Raw genomic sequence first — 17,484 nt, forward strand, 5'->3', positions numbered from 1 at the left:
TAAGTACTTTTTCTGTTTTTGTTTTGTTCGTCTTTTATGTTCTTGTCAATTCTTGAACTTAAGTGATGTCTGTTATATTTTATTTAATAAAAATACTAAAATGTTAAAGTGACTTTATTTTTCTTAAATAGTTTACCAGCCGTACAGTAGGTGGCGGCATGCACCTCTAACGATTGTTTGCGGACCGCCATAATACCCTAAAAGAAGAAGCAGAAGCAGAAGAAGAAACGCGCTTCTTCTGTTTAGCCGAAAAATAAGTTGGAGCAGTTTCACTTTAGTGAAGATTTTTGCTAGCTATAATATCATTAGAAATGAACGGCCAGCGCTGGTTACCACTGGAAGCTAACCCAGATGTTAGTATACATACTTTGTATTTATCCAATTTTGCAAAACATGTAATCACAACTAGCTGCCTCATTCGTTCAATCTCACATGAGTGGGCTTTCTGTGGCTAGTTAGCGTGATTCTTCTAGCTAGCTATTATTGTTGGCTGGTTTGTCAAAGAACAAAAGCTAACGGCTTACTTTTTGTTCTTTCTTTTAGGTGATGAACCAAGTGAGTCAGTCTTATCATCTTGCTAAACCCATCATGGAGGTTTCAAGTGTTGCTGTTCAAGGAGATCGGAATCTCACTCGCAGATTCCATGCTAAATCTTAGCGAGCTAGTAAGCTAGCTAGCTAACAACACAGTTTCCAGCTAGGAGGATAGCTAGCTATAATATTTAATATCTAGCTAGCTAAGGGTGGCTAGCTATCAAAAGCGGAGGTGCTGTTCATCTTAACTACCTACCCTCTAAAAATAGCATATCCAACAGCTAACGTTATGCTTGTATCAGCTGATATTTAACCCCTAATAATAGCAACTAAGTAGCTAACTAGACAGCATTGCCATTCATATCAGAGACAGTTGCTCTTTGTTTTAGAGAGCTGAGGCAGGATTTTGATGGTGATTATGTAACTAGCTAGCTAGCAAGTTCTGTGAGCCAATAATTACTGCAGTAAATGTGCACATGATGCCGACGAGCTCCAAATAGAAATAGAGAACAGAAGTCAATCTGAAACCAAAGTTGGTCGAATCAAATGTGATTCTTTGATCTGATTAAATTACCAATGCTTAGGCTTCTGGTATTTGGTGTGGTTTGCTAAAAGGATAGTGTGGCAGCTACAATAATGATCACCTGCTGATTTATACATGTTCATATCCTAATTTATATTTTAAAGCACCCCTGAGCTTTGCCCTGTCTCTTGCTTTCCTATTTTCATGCATGATGATTTAACTCCAATATTCTACCCCAAGTTTCTGCGACAGTTGGGTTTGCTGCCGACCTGGCAGTTTGGCGATGTGTATGGAATGGACCCCGAGCTTCTGAGCATGGTGCCCAGGCCTGTGTGTGCTGTCCTGCTGCTCTTCCCTGTCACAGAGAAGGTAGGTCTGCTCCAGCATCTCCAATCTAGTGTGTTTGTTTGACTTAGGCTATTTAGTAGAAATCAGTCACAGCTGGTAAGTGTAAAGGTTGGTAACCTGTCTTCTACACTATGCTAAAAAAATATACTCTGTTGTCCTGATTGATCAACCTGTGTTTTCAGCAAGTGTGAAATGGTATTTTACACTTGAAAATGATTTGACAGTCAAATATACTGGTACACGCATGTAGAGTTGTGGTGTTTGCCGGCATTCACCACACGTGCATTCTGCAATAATTTTGTATTTTATACATTTATTTATTAACATTCTGGAATTGTTAAAATTCCAGAATTCCAAAAAAAAAGTAACTACAGTAGAATATAATCAAAAGAAGAACACACAAGTTAGGAAAACAACATGACACACTTTCCCTCTCCTCTGCCATTTTTCAGTACGAGTCTTTCAGGCTGGAGGAGGAGGCCAAGATCAAGGCCCAGGGCCAGGAGGTCTCCCCAGATGTCTACTTCATGAAGCAGACAATCGGCAACGCCTGCGGAACAATAGGCTTAATTCACGCTGTGGCCAACAACCAGGAGCATCTGGAATTTGGTACGTGGCTGTCACACCCTGGGTGACGTTTCCCCTAGGTACAGATCTAGGATCAGCTTCCCTCCCCCCAATCCCTGTGTGGGGAAATGAAAAACCCTACATCACCTGTCACAGGGCGGATGACTGTCCTTATTGAGATGGCGAGGGTCAAAATGGCATGCTCACAGTTTGGCAATGTCAAATGACTAGTCGAGGATGGCTTTGATAAATTGTTGAAAAAATGAGGATATGAAAAATGTCATTGCGTTGTCGTTCCGTAAAATTATTTCACTAATTTAATCGTGCAAAGGATTTTCCTGTAGTGGCAAGATTAATTTAGTCAATCAATTATTTGCTATCCCTTTTCCTTTCTTTGCCACCAAATGTTTGCATATAGCCTACTGGTAATGTTACCAGGGCCACGTTCAGATGCAAAACATTCTCGAACATTGCGTTATTCCTTATTCAACACGTCCTGCTGAACGCGCCCCAGGTTGTTATCTATAGCTAGCTAATGAAGTAACATGACTGAACAAGGTGTAGCCTAAACAAGTGGTTAACGGTCCGATCCACTTTATGAATGTAAAATGCGGCCCGACAATGCGCGATAGAAGGAATGAAAACATAGTTCCGGTATTATGGATCATATATTTTGAACGGTAAGGGCTAGAATCAAGCCATGTTCTCTGAGGAAAAGAGGGAGACTTGGCTACGTTGGTTACAGAACCTGGCTATGAAATGCAGTGGGGAATGTTAAGCGAGACTACAAGTTCAAAGACGGCCTACTTTTCTAACTCAAGGGAGAGAAAAACATAGCTAGACTGTTGTTTTTACGATTAAACTCAATGCTACTATTGTTTTTAATTTCATAAAGCAGCTTGTTTCTTAACCAGGCAAAGGGTAGCTAACTAGAAGGCTGGGGGTGACTGGTTAGCTACCGGGAAGCAAGAGTGTCACCTGTGCCAGGGTGTGCCTATAATAATCTGAGCCGGAGTGGAGCCTGTCTGCCCACATCCATCGCTTGCTCCCCCGCAGCTCACCAGCTGATGTAGTCTGTGTGTGGCGCTTCCTTCCCACTGCTGAACACAACTGCGCATCTGTGCTGCCAATATTCATTGTGCTTATCAATGAAAAGCTCTCAATCTCTCCCAAAACTCTTGTCCAGTCCACTTAGTAGTCAGATTTTAGTCACAGAGATAATTTCATCTCTTCTCGTTTTAGTCAACTGAAATGAAAATTAATTTTCATTTGGTTATAGTTTTTTCTGGGTCTATTTAGTCAGTTATTAGTCTCGTCAATTGCCACTGAAAAGTAGGTGTTTGACAAAAATGTTAGTCACTATTTCTGTTGATGAAATAAACACTGCTCAGTGGTATAACTTTCTGTATGTTTCATGCTTATCTCTACTCGTCCTCCCAGAGGCTGACTCTCCACTGAAGATGTTCCTGGTACAGTCCACTAAACTGAGCCCAGAGAACAAGGCCACCTTCCTGGAGAAAGATGAGGTATTTCCATCATAATCTTCATCATACAAAGATGATAATTTATCAGATTAGCACTAGTGCTTAGCTTGGTAGTTACACCAGGGTGTGCCTATAATAAGTGGTGACCACGCTGACAATGCACTGAGTGGATGGTGTCATTCTAGCCATGGGGAAATTATGTGATTGAAATTAAATTGAATTATGTTTTCTTCCTTTACAGAGCATCCGTGTTACACATGAATCCAGTGCACAGGAAGGACAGACTGAGGTGAGTATTAATTTTAAGGGTTTTCTTTTCTAAAACAACTTAATTTGAGTTGATTTTGAACATGGTCAACGGCAGTCAATAAGTAACTCCAGGGAGAACTTTTTGAAAGAGCGTGAAATGGGGAGGTACTACCTAAACTTGTCCTTTGCAAACTCTTCTTTTCATTTTCTATTTGCCCATACTGAACATGACCCAGTTGTGCGTTTGAATTACATTCATTTTGTCGACGGGCATAACCTTTATTTTTTGTTTTATAGGCACCAAGCTTAGATGAAAAAGTGGACTTGCATTTCATTGCTTTTGTGAATGTTGGGGGACATTTATATGAACTGGGTAAGTGAAACACCCCTTTCCACTTGAAATGCTTTGTAGTGAACATCTCACTAGCAGGAATAAGATACACAGAAATGGGTTTGGTAACACTTCTTATGAATAACCTCTTCAAAATGTCTTGTAAGCACATTTATAATGCGTTTGTAGCCGACATGAGGGGTAATTTCCTTTTGGTCTAATGGTGAAGACATTGGTTTCTCCCGTGGGAGACCAAGGTTCAGATCCCGCATGTGACAATGGCGCCCAACGTGGGGTGGTGTCTCGTGGGGAGGCTCATGGTCTCGTGATGAGGTAGCCCAGCCTGTGTCTTCAAAATCAGTCACCCTCAGCCCAGGGGGGAATTTCCTTCAGATCCCATCCGTGACATGTTCATTAAAAATGTGCTTATAATGCATTATTAAGAGGGTATTCTTAGGAAGTGTTACCATGAGTTTTCTATGCAAATAATCCACATTACAATGGGATTGTTCTATCAGACTTGCTCAGTCACTGCAGTGTGATATTGATCATGTGCTGCTGGAGCACTATCTATAGCATTTGTTTCTCATCTTGTGTTTTCTCTCAAGATGGCCGCAAGCCTTTCCCTATTGCCCACGGGAAAACATCAGAAGTCCGCTTCCTTGAGGTAAATGGCTAATCAATGCATCTCATTGTATGACTCGATGCAATTATGGTTTGGTAGAGGCAACCACGGCATTTGTTGAATGAGTGGCGGCTATTCAGAAAAAGTTTGATTAATGATATTTCCATATTCAGTAGTTGTACCTTACCTGCATTGTTATAATCATGAGTGGAATTGGAAAGGGAAATCTCTCTGGGAACTTACATACCTACTTACTTAATCCTCTTTGTGCCTTTAGGCACATAAGGCATCCACAAGAGAGCACCACTGTATCTGCTCTGCAGCCCTCTGGGAATTGCCAGGAATTCAGCTCTAAACAAATTTTTACATGTTGAAATTACTTTCACTTTGGGAACTCAGTTCCCATAATAGAACTGGGCAAGGCGTAGGGTGGATATTGAGAACAGTCTACTCAAGCAGAAGCATAACATGTCTTTACACTTCAAAGTCAGAGCGGATGGCAAGTAGGCCTACAGTAGGAAGATCACTGACAATAGTCAACTCACTTCGATTGCAGCATCTGGAGTTGCACGGAAAATAGATTTGCCGTGACTTTGTTGGGCAGTGTAAATATTAACAAAGGTCTGGGGCTTGTTCAGAAGGGTGCAACGTTACAGAAAGTTTATATGCAGCCTCCCAGCACGGTATCAGAGCTGCTGAAAGTCACCTCCCGTCTGATAGATTATTTTCAGATTTAAAGCCTTGGATTTTATAAAATGTTTATACCTTTTGATTTACTTCTAGGTATATTCTATCACCAATATTAATAGAATTTGCTGTAGGCAGCTGTCTTGCACGTTGACTTTCATGCGCTTCAAGTGACACGGCTATCGAGTCGCAAAACTCTTCCATTTCGCAGTCGGAATGTCTTAACAAAAACCAAGCCGTGAAGTGTGAGTTGTGCGAAATGTTGATAGTCTATGTCTGTCTAAAGTGCAATCAAAATGTTGAGCTGAAGGATTGGATCATCGCACTTCAAACTGAGATGGCACAACTGAAAAGTAGACAGAATCTTCGCAGAGAGGCTTCCAGAGTGGATGTGGCCTACGAAAATACGCTCCCTTGAGGCGTGGTTTGCGATGTCTGCCATTGAGACAGACCGGGACAAACTGAGGTTGATTTACCAAACTTACAGTAACACAATGGTGTTTCAACCAACTCCATGGTTTGCGATGTTGTGCGTGCGCGCGATGTATTTACAATAACTGTTCCCAACCATCAAAATGCAACTCCCGGACTCAAAACAAGTTGTGATTCATATCAAATTATGTCATGCTAGTGAAATCAGGAAAGCGCAAATTATTGAGACCGTACAGGATTTGGGGAAACAAGCCATAATCTCCGGTCCCATTCCCTCTTTGCGTCAGAACAGTGAGAAATTAAGATGTGGTCTGTAGATCTATTGAAATTCAATTTGTGGATGACTGACCTCTTTTTGGAATAGGCCAGAGCTTTTCAGTTATGATGGGATTCATACTAAAGAAAAAGGATCCAGACTGCTGTTCACCAACATTGGCTCGGTGCTAAGAGCCCTTCAGTGATGTGACGCTGTTAGGTCTACTGGAGCAAGCACATGTAAGGTAACTCATTGACTCATTGATTTTATTCCACATCCTCGCTCGAGGCGGCCCAATGGTGCAGTTCTATGCAGTCTTATATCTATACCAATTCGGACCAGCCCTATAGTTTTTTCAAATGTGGGGTTGCCTACTATAGAATGCTTGTGTTGGAGACTGTCTGATTTGAGGTTGCCTTGGACGGATTCATGTAAATGCCAGAAGTTTGATCTCCAAAATGTACTTTATTACATCTCTGGCCTCATAAACCAATGTGGACGTTCTGGTAATATCTGAAACTTGGTTAAATAACAGATGTGCCTCTCACTAGTTACAATGTTTATAGATCTGGCAGAGGTGGGGGTGTCGCCATATTTACAAAGGACAACTTAAACGTTTCTGTGGCCTACCTCTGTCCCTAAGCAATTTGAATGTCTAGTCCTACATGTGGGCCTTGGTAATATTGCCCAACTTATGCTAGTGGGAATGTATTGCTCTGCCTCAACATGTGCTCTTGTCTGATTTATCTAACTATGCTAAATCTGAATTATAAATTTTAGGTGATCTTAATCTGGATCGGTTGATGCCAGCTTCTGATAGGCTGAAATATATCTGCATTGAGCTAAATCTAACTCAGTTGATAACTGAACCAACCCGCCCCAACATTAAACACCCTGAAAGATCTACTATTTTAAATATTTTGACAAACGCCCCTCAAAGTATACAGTCAATTGAATTTTTGCTAATGATTTCAGTGACCATAAAAGATGCAAAGCTACCTTAATCTCGCCCTTGCATGATTAAAGATACATTTTTGGAATTTTAATTAGCAACAATTCTTGTCTGATCTGGGATTGTGTGAATGGGGGGTTGTCAGCTATCTCTGATTCGGATCAGGCCCTAAATTGTTTTACTTCTTTGTTTAACTCTATTGCAGATAAGCATCCACCGTTAAAGAAATTAAGGTTAAAGGATAGAGCTAATCCTTGGTTCACGCATGAACTATCAGAGAAACTTCAAGAGAAATTTAGCTTCGACTAAGGCTGACTGATTCTACGTCTGACTGGCAGTCCTTCAGACGCTTGAGAAAAATGTCTATCCCTGGTTAGAAAAGTAAAATCGACATACTTCTTGAACTGTGTATCTGAGATTGGTGGGAATCCAGCTGACTTCTGGAAGGTAGTCAAATCTCTGAAACAAAACTCCACGCCCTCATTACCCCAGCAGGTTATGACAGCCTCTGGTCCCATAACAGATATATAGGATTAACATTTGTGGTGCTTTTAATAACCACTTTGCCTCAGCAGGCCACCTATTTGATAGAATAGCTTCTGAAAACTCTGATTCCAGTAGAGGGAGTTCTTTACTCACTTCGAGACAGGTTGCAGAGAACGATACATTCCCAGATACACGTTCATTATTTTTATTTAAACCATTTGATGTTTATGATGTAAGTGGAGATCGATGTAAACATTAATCCACTGGCGCTGACTCACTTGATCCCTTGCTGCAGCTTTCTGCCCCACTTATTGCACAATCACTAACCTAGATTTTTTACTTGACAATTGTTTCTGGGGTTATCCCTAAGATCTGGAAAACGGCACAAGTCCTCCCCCTACATAAAGGCAGAGATCCTTCTGACTTGGATAACTACCATCCAATTTCCAAGCTATATTGCCTTGCCAAAGTTTTAGAGTTCCTGGCCAACTCTCAGCTTAGAATTTATTTTTACTTATTCTATTCTGGTTTTAGACCTGGACATAACACCATTGCTGCGGCTACACTTGTCTTAGATTTACATTTTTGTCATTTAGCAGACACTCTTATCCAGAGCGACTTACAGTAGTGAGTGCCTACATTTTCACTTTTTTTTTTTTCATATTGTCCCCCGTGGGAATCGAACCCACAACCCTGGCGTTGCGAGCGCCAATTGTCTACCAACTGAGCTACATAGGACTACATGATGTGTGCTATATTGTTTAGACTATAAAAATCATTGTGCTGCTTTACTGACGGTATCAAATCTAGTTTCCTCAATATTACGAAAGGTGCTGCACGATTTGGACAAAATATGTAATTCTGTTTTTTTGCGGGGGCAGATATTGCGATTATGAATTGCGATTTTCAAACACTTGGGTAATTCCATCAGACATCAGGGATGCAAATTCTGCACTTTTTGGCGATATTCACCATTTTGATCTCAATACAATCCCTCCAGGATTGCGCATTTTTTTTGCGTGATTTCTGCGGCCAAAAATGCTTGATTTTTTTCACGTTAATTTCATATAACGCAATAAAAGGTAATGTGCTCAGTTTCAGGATGATTTTAAGCAGAATACATCAAACAAAAACATTTAAAGTGCTCAATTTCGTTTATTTTCCTGAACAAACAGCTCTTTTTCTGAACAAAAAAAGGGGTGGAAGCTAGCTCAGAGTTCCAAAATAAAAAATATGCATGCCCCCATAATCTGTAGGTACTCAAAAATATTAAACTAGGACAAAAGAAACACCTGGGGTCCAATCTGCAATTAAGACATATTATATCTCAAATTCATCTTACAGAGACAAAGTGCTCTTTTTTGGGCTGTTTCTTTTTTTGTTGAACAAACACAGCTCTTTATCTGAACATAACGAGAGGTGGGGGGTGTGACCAAGGGCCTAGTTCATATAGGCCTATATCTCAATGTAATCATCCATTTCATCCTCCATATCAATTGCTCCACTGCGGAGTCGTTGGTTGTGGTACATGAAGACCAAGGCTCGTAGGTGGTTAGAGGTTGCTCGCCTACGGCTGGACAACACAAGCTTGTAGATACTATTGCTTCGCTCAGCATCAACTGAGTTTGAGACTGCATCTTTGTAGCGTTTGGCCAGGGTGCACAGCACAGGAATTCTCTCTTGAAGTCCATCCCAGAAGATATCCAAATCCACCACCCCACTCACTGTGGCTCTCAGTGCTGGTGGTCCTACATTGGTCAAGTAGGCATCCAGTTCATCTCTCTGTACCTTACTGAAGTCTGGAATAGCCTTGTAGCTGGACACTGTCATCCATAAACGCAATGTGACGTGGATCAAACACCCTAACTTCTTGGAGGAACTCCATGGCAGGCTGTCCATCTGACCTAACGTCTTGGAGGAACTCCATGGCAGGCTGTCCATCTGACCTAACGTCTTGGAGGAACTCCATGGCAGGCTGTCCATCTGACCTAACGTCTTGGAGGAACTCCATGGCAGGCTGTCCATCTGACCTAACTTCTTGGAGGAACTCCATGGCAGGCTGTCCATCTGACCTAACGTCTTGGAGGAACTCCATGGCAGGCTGTCCATCTGACCTAACGTCTTGGAGGAACTCCATGGCAGGCTGTCCATCTGACCTAACGTCTTGGAGGAACTCCATGGCAGGCTGTCCATCTGACCTAACGTCTTGGAGGAACTCCATGGCAGGCTGTCCATCTGACCTAACATCTTGGAGGAACTCCATGGCAGGCTGTCCATCTGACCTAACTTCTTGGAGGAACTCCATGGCAGGCTGTCCATCTGACCTAACGTCTTGGAGGAACTCCATGGCAGGCTGTCCATCTGACCTAACGTCTTGGAGGAACTCCATGGCAGGCTGTCCATCTGACCTAACGTCTTGGAGGAACTCCATGGCAGGCTGTCCATCTGACCTAACGTCTTGGAGGAACTCCATGGCAGGCTGTCCATCTGACCTAACGTCTTGGAGGAACTCCATGGCAGGCTGTCCATCTGACCTAACGTCTTGGAGGAACTCCATGGCAGGCTGTTCATCTGACCTAACGTCTTGGAGGAACTCCATGGCAGGCTGTTCATCTGACCTAACGTCTTGGAGGAACTCCATGGCAGGCTGTCCATCTGACCTAACGTCTTGGAGGAACTCCATGGCAGGCTGTCCATCTGACCTAACGTCTTGGAGGAACTCCATGGCAGGCTGTTCATCTGACCTAACGTCTTGGAGGAACTCCATGGCAGGCTGTTCATCTGACCTAACGTCTTGGAGGAACTCCATGGCAGGCTGTTCATCTGACCTAACGTCTTGGAGGAACTCCATGGCAGGCTGTCCATCTGACCTAACGTCTTGGAGGAACTCCATGGCAGGCTGTCCATCTGACCTAACGTCTTGGAGGAACTCCATGGCAGGCTGTCCATCTGACCTAACGTCTTGGAGGAACTCCATGGCAGGCTGTCCATCTGACCTAACGTCTTGGAGGAACTCCATGGCAGGCTGTCCATCTGACCTAACGTCTTGGAGGAACTCCATGGCAGGCTGTCCATCTGACCTAACTTCTTGGAGGAACTCCATGGCAGGCTGTCCATCTGACATGTACTTTGTAAGTTTTTCCTCTGCATTGCTGTATGCCTCTTCAACAGTGCTCAAGATTTTTGTTTTCACAGCAAAGGGCAAGTCGTCAACTGCGTCAAAGTAGTTTGAACAAGCCTCATACTGTAGTTCTTTGTTGTCTACAATGTTCATCTGCAAGTCCTCGAAATAGTACTAAGTCATGTTTTGCAGAGGGGTCAAATACTTATTTCCCTCATTTAAAATGCAAATCAATTTATAACATTTTTGACATGCGTTTTTCTGGATTTTTTTGTTGTTATTCTGTCTCTCATTGTTCAAATAAACCTACCATTAAAAGTATAGACTGATCATTTCTTTGTCAGTGGGCAAACGTACAAAATCAGCAGGGGATCAAATACTTTTTTCCCTCACTGTAGGCAAAAATTCTCCCTGAGGTATCCTTTTCAAGTGGTGCGATGAGGATGTTTTGTACACATCTTCCTTCATGTTTCATCAAAGATGACTGCCGCTGGCTTCCCTGCAAGATGTTGCTTGAGTTCTTCCTTCACCTTCAGGTAGACATCTCCCAAGTACTTGTCCTGTAACTGGTGGTATCCAGGGATGTCACCTCCATTGATTATGATCTCCTTCAGAAACTGCCTCATTGAGAGGTGATCACTTTTGGAAAGGGAAATGTTGACTACTGTGCAAGTGCGTACCCAATCTTCACAAATCTGAAAAATAACAATTACACCAATTAATTAGAAAAAATATATCTGTGTGTCATAAACCACTCACACACACATACCTCTCCACAAGGCTTGGGGTTTGCTATCAACACGAGATGCACCTCCCATTCCCACTCACGCTCTCTCTAAAAAAAAAAAAAAATAGATTCAAAGCTGATCAATCGCTTTGAGGATCGATATTTATTTCGCATAAATTGTCAAAATACTTGATTGTGATTTTTTTCTTTAAGGGTCATAAGTGAGATAAAGAACAGAACACGTAAAAATAGAGTATAGTGGTTGATATGAACTTTTAAAACAGTATTACAATTCCTTGAAAATCAAGGAAGATTGTGCTTTCGTGATCCGTATAAAGTTTTACACAGTGTTTAAAACGGCAAAGCTGACAAATTGCACTCAGTGCTTTGAGCAGCGCTCTCCATAGACAGACTGGGGAGAGCAGAGTGCCGACCACCCTACTAAAGCCAAGGTTAGCGGAGTAAAAGTTTGAGTAAAACGCAACTCACCTTGATTCTTTCAGCGCTTGCCACAGTCCTCCCTGCTACCACATCAGTCATGTTGATCTGCCGCTGCTGTGGGAACTGTTCTGACATTCTCATATGCTTTACTGATTCGAAGTGACTGTTGATTGTCGACTTTCTCTTGTGTTCCAGCACAACGTTGCACGGAGTGCAAAACAATTTCCCCCCACTCTCATGTAAAACATTTGGAAATTTATTTCGCACGGTCTTTAGCTGTTATTTTTGTTGGCAAATTAGATTTCTGTTCATTGTACTGCCTGTCATCCATCAACAAGCAGCCATCATCTTCACACGTAAATACGCTGACAGGCCAGGGGAAAAAACTTTGCTGCCTGTCATCCATCAACAAGCAGCCATCATCTTCACACGTAAATACGCTGACAGGCCAGGGGAAAAAACTTTGACGTTACAAACCAAAATTACAAACCTGCTTTTGATTGGACCCTTTTATGTGCTAAAAGTGTGGGGATTGGTCAAAATTGTGAGCTCTCGCATAATATACGCTGATTGGTTGATTTTGCATTAATTATGCGATCGCGGAATCCTGGAGTGACTGTCAGGTCATCCACGTGAATCGTTTGGGAGGCAGGGTTGTCTGATAAAGTGAGCAGATGTAAATTGTTTCACCCATTGAGCGATGAGCGCTTCATCCAATATCACGTGTGACAGGTGTGAGCAGCCAGCTGCATCCCCTAACCTACTCAGCTGCTTCTCCGTCCGTTCTTTCTGCGCATCTCCATCAGTTTTAAAATGTCATTTAGCCGTGATGGCGAGCTGGGGTCTGCAGATAGTGATGGGATTTCTATTGCTACATTTTGTTTAATTATTGCAGTGGCTTGCAGCGCAAGCGAAGTCGATACGTTATATTTTATGAACCATGTCACGGGCAGTTTTAAACTACTTGTGGGACGCGAGTTTTTGCTTTGATAACAAACGACCTTGTTTATTCATGTTACCTGGCTAGCTAACAACATGGTACCCCTTCTCTATGCAAACATTTGGATGGCACAGGAAAAAAGGGATAGATGGCCTACTCAAAGAGAAGCTTCCAAGGTAGGATGCATATGCCTAATCAATGTAATTCAAAGCTAAATCAGAATAAAAAATCCATATTAACTGAACAAAAATATAAACGCAACATGTAACAATTTCAACGATTTTACTGAGTTACAGTGGCCATCGATGGTGAGCATTTTCCCACTGAAGTCGGTTACGACGCCGAACTGCAGTCAGGTCAAGACCCTGGTGAGGACAATGAGCTTCTCTGAGACAGTTTCTGACAGTTTGTGCAGACATTTTTCAGTTGCGCAAACCCGGAGTTTCATCAGCTGTCCAGGTTGCTGGTTTCAGACGATCCCGCAAGTGAAGAAGCCGGATGTGGAGGTCTTGCGCTGGCGTTGTTACACGTAGTCTGCGTTTGTGAGGTCGGTTGGACATGCTGCAAAATTATCTAAAACTACATTGAAGGCGGCTTATGGTAGAGACATAAACCTTACCTTCTCTGGCAACAGCTCTGGTGGACATTCCTGCAGTCAGCATGCCAATTGCACGCTCCCTCAAACCATCTGTGGCGTTGTTGTGACACAACTGCACCATTTGAGTGGCCTTTTATTGTCCCCAGCACAAGGTGCACCTGTGTAATGATCATGCTGTTTAATCAGCTTCTTGATATGCCACACCTGTCAGGTGGATGGATTTTCTTAGCAAAGGAGAAATGCTCACTAACAGGGATGTAAACAGATTTGTGCACCAAATTTGAGAGAGATGCTTTTTGTGCGTATGGACAATTTCTGGGATTTTTATTTCACCTCAGGAAACATGGGACCAACACTTTACATGTTGCATTTATATTTTTGTTCAATATATTTTTCTGGTGTTCCTTAAATTCTGTTTGGTACCTAACTTATGGGAGCAGTGTGTGTGTGAGGGAGAGAGAAAGATGTGTGTGGGAGCGGGAGTAAATTCAGATTGCTTTATTGGTATGAAATACAATTTGTCGATATTGTCAAATCAGTATAGTGGCACAGCATTTCAGTAAATGCAATGCAATGAGGATAATGAAATACAGTTCATTTCAGTGGTGGTGGTGGTAGTAGTAGTGATAATAATAACAATAGTACTTATAATCATGTATACAGATACAACACTACTGCTGTTGTATTGTGTAATCTTCGGTCGATACATTTGATTAAATACAAATAAGATAAAAAGAAAGAATGGCTAATAAATAAACAGCAAAATGTACATGGAAGATGGCTACACTAGGTATTACTTGAAAGTTATATACAATGTAAATACTGCAGGGAATGAATGGTCATGGGATGTCCCTCAGGCTATGGCAGTCATATACATATCTGGCAGTAATATTTGCGGTTTCTCCCTCACCCAGAATAATTCCCAGCTTTATGTCATTAGTAAATGCGCAGAAGTTGGGACTTGATTTGAGATATTTTCTTGAAAAAATGTCTTATTTGGGAGTATTTTTCACAGTAGAGGAAGAAGTGCATGGCTGTCTCTACCTCCCATGTCATGCAGTGACCACAGACTCTCCTCTTTGGGTAGCCATTGTTAATTCCAAATAACACAATGACTAGGTTCCAGTTTAACAACGTTTACTTCACCGTATCTCCAAGGTACATACAGTAGTTGCCATTACACTCAGACCCAGTCCTACAGAGAGCGTTTATCCTATCGACTATTACATATCTTCGATGCTTCATCAGAAATAACAACTCCTTGGGCTGTATTATCTCTTGATGCAGAAAAAGCTTTTGATTGACTAGAATGGTCATATCTCTGGTCTGTCTTGGAACAAATGGGAATTGGCTCCAATTTCACTGATATGATTAAAATAGTACACTGAACAAAAAAATAAATGCAACCTGCAACAATTCCAAAGATTTTACTGAGTTACAGTTCATATAAGGAAGTCAGTCAATTGAAATTAATTAATTAGGCCGTACTCTATGGATTTCACATGACTGGGAATACAGATATGCATCTGTTGGTCACAGATACCTTAAAAAAAAGTTAGGGGCGTGGATCAGAAAACCAGTCAGTATCTGGTGTGACCACCATTTGCCTCATGCAGTGTGACCCATCTCCTTCGCATAGTTGATCAGGCTGTTGATTTGTGGCCTGTGGAATGTTGTCCCACTCTTCAATGCCTGTGCGAAGTTGCTGTATATTGGCGGGAACTGGAACACGCTGTCATACACCTCGACCCAGAGCATCCCAAACATGCTCAATGGGTGACATGTCTGGTGAGAATGCAGGCCATGGAAGAACTGGGACATTTTCATCTTCCAGGAATTGTGTACAGATCCATGCGACATGGGGCTGTGCATTATCATGCTGAAACATGAGGTGATGGCGGCGGATGAATGGCACAATAATGGGCCTCAGGATCTCATCACGGTATCTCTGTGCATTCAAATTACCATCGATAAAATGCAATTGTGTTCGTTGTCCGTAGCTTATGCCTGCCCATACCATAACCACACCGCCACCATGGGGCACTCTGTTCACAACGTTGACATCAGCAAACCGCTCGCTCACACGATGACCATCTGCCCGGTACAGTTGAAACCGGGACTCATCCATGAAGAGCACGTGTCAACATGTTTGAAGTGTTGGCAGCTCCATAGGCTATTCTCGTTGAGCAGTGGCGACATACTCTATCTGTCCATCGCAGTTGTAATCTACTGGGAAACCAAAATGTTCCCAAACTGGAAATTTTAACGATGATGGAGAATCCTCCTGGTTTATCGACCCCACCACTCGCCATCGTACAGAATTAATTCCCGGCTGCGCCTCACAAAAGGACAGTTTGAAATGTGGCAATTTATAATTTTTATTACAATGTGCGCATAGGCTCTAGTTGTTTTAACGGAATAGCCTGAAAAATAAATACAAATAAGATCATATTTACTTTACATTTACATTTTAGTCATTTAGCAGACGCTCTTAGCCAGAGCGACTTACAGTTAGTGAGTGCATACATTTTCATACTACTTCCCCCCCCCCCCCCCGTGGGAAACGAACCCACAACCCTGGCGTTGCAAGCGCCATGCTCTACCAACTGCGCTACAGGGGACATACATCTAGGCATACATCACAGCGTACATATAGCCTATTTTAATTTGTTATATTTGTATGTGTTCATTCAGGTTCACAGTATGGACCAAACAGAGGTCCCCGTACTGAACACCCCTAGTGTGCACTAATAATTAGGACCCTGGTTATATTCATATAATGTATCAAGGTGTGCCATGCCATTTTTAAAAATAGTAAAATTTGTTTTTTCTGTGTTGCAGGATGCCACAGAGGTATGTAAGACATTCATGGCTCGGGACCCCCAGGAGCTTCGCTTCACAGTGGTGGCCCTGTCCAAGGCATGAACACAGCACTCACCGAACCAGAGAAGAAAATATGACTGCCAATAATTCTCAAGTGTTGAATTTTGTTAGCTCATTAGCATTTTTACTGAGTAGGTTAGTGTGTGGTATGATGACAAATGGTTAACTGGAAAAATATATATAATTAAAGTAAGCTTGCGAGGAATCAGTAGCCCGTTTCTAAAAATACAATTAGATTGTCAGATTTTTAAAATGTTGTCATGCAACTGAAAGTTATTGGGGTGTGTGCCATCACCACTTCCCCATTGCCCCTTAGTACTTTGAATGATTTAGGCTGAAGTTGCACCTAGACACTGTCCTTGGGTCTGTTTTGCAATTTTCCAGCTAATGGTTAAGGTTAGGATTGGGTAAGGTGATCCTAAATCTGTACCTAGGGAAAACATCACCCCAGATCACTTACAACACTGCAGTATTATTGTAGCAGTAATTCAGCTTTCAGTTGCACTATTCTGACCCTGCACTAAAGTATACAGGCTATTAGGCACTGGATTATTGCTAAGATTTCCAAAGTCCAGTAACCTTTCAAAGAGTATACTGACAGGTGTGGTAACGTGTATGCAAGAAGCTCAAGTGTCACAGTATTTTGATTATATTCCTCTGCAGAAATTAGAAATACAGAAAAGCGTCAGTTTCATTGACTTGCAAGGTATTGAACTATGTATTTAAAGGCCCAATGCAGACGTTTTTTATGTCTATTAAACCATTTCTCGGTAACAATTAAATACCGTACTTAATTTTCAATTACAATGGTCAAAAAGAAACCGAAATTGCTTCTTAGCAAGAGCAATTTCTCAAGCAAGAATTTTGCTAGAACTGTCTGGGAGTGGTCTGAGTGGGGAAGGGAAAACTGAAAACAAGCTGTTATTGGCTGAGAGGCTTGGAACTCTTTCTTATTGGTCTATTAACTGATTTACCTCCTGGTGATGTCACCAGGTAGAACAAAACTCCATCCCACCAAAACAGTCTGAAATTTCAGGTGGTCTTTTCAAACAGCTCTTACACTAAAAGGGTATTATCATTTTCACAATTTCACAGTACTATTCCAACCTCATTATGTGGAAATGTATATAGAACAGGAAAATCTGTTTTTTGACTGCACTGGGCCTTTAAGTATGTTTTGATTATTGATTGACATGGGGAGTGGGGAAAAAAGACGTAAGTGATCTAGCTACCACCACCCACCTACCACTGACTTGGTGCCTACCTTTTTGTAAAAAGTGGCAAATAAAATACAAAAATTA

General features: G+C 41.9%; 1 protein-coding gene across 1 annotated transcript; it reads left to right on the forward strand.

Moving 5' to 3' along the window:
- The first annotated feature begins 550 nt into the window (after positions 1–550).
- uchl3 (ubiquitin carboxyl-terminal esterase L3 (ubiquitin thiolesterase)) lies at positions 551–17,484 on the forward strand. The gene is made up of 8 exons (XM_084200079.1): positions 551–555; positions 1,297–1,425; positions 1,857–2,013; positions 3,412–3,497; positions 3,697–3,744; positions 4,002–4,077; positions 4,644–4,702; positions 16,142–17,484. Exons 2-8 carry the CDS (start codon positions 1,351–1,353, stop codon positions 16,223–16,225), a joined length of 585 nt encoding a protein of 194 aa, XP_084056205.1. The 5' UTR covers positions 551–555; positions 1,297–1,350; the 3' UTR covers positions 16,226–17,484.

The sequence above is a fragment of the Coregonus lavaretus genome (genome assembly GCF_964263955.1).
Source record: "Coregonus lavaretus genome assembly, contig: HAP1_SCAFFOLD_243, whole genome shotgun sequence".
NCBI lineage: Eukaryota > Metazoa > Chordata > Actinopteri > Salmoniformes > Salmonidae > Coregonus > Coregonus lavaretus.

What these genes read in the sequence shown, in the direction of transcription:
- uchl3 (XM_084200079.1), top strand. Translation starts at nt 1,351, where the DNA reads ATGGACCCCGAGCTTCTGAGCATGGTGCCCAGGCCTGTGTGTGCTGTC. An exon ending in CACAGGAAGGACAGACTGAG is followed by an intron (nt 3,745 to 4,001) that starts GTGAGTATTAAT and finishes TTTGTTTTATAG; the next exon opens with GCACCAAGCTTAGATGAAAA. An exon ending in GGGACATTTATATGAACTGG is followed by an intron (nt 4,078 to 4,643) that starts GTAAGTGAAACA and finishes TTTTCTCTCAAG; the next exon opens with ATGGCCGCAAGCCTTTCCCT.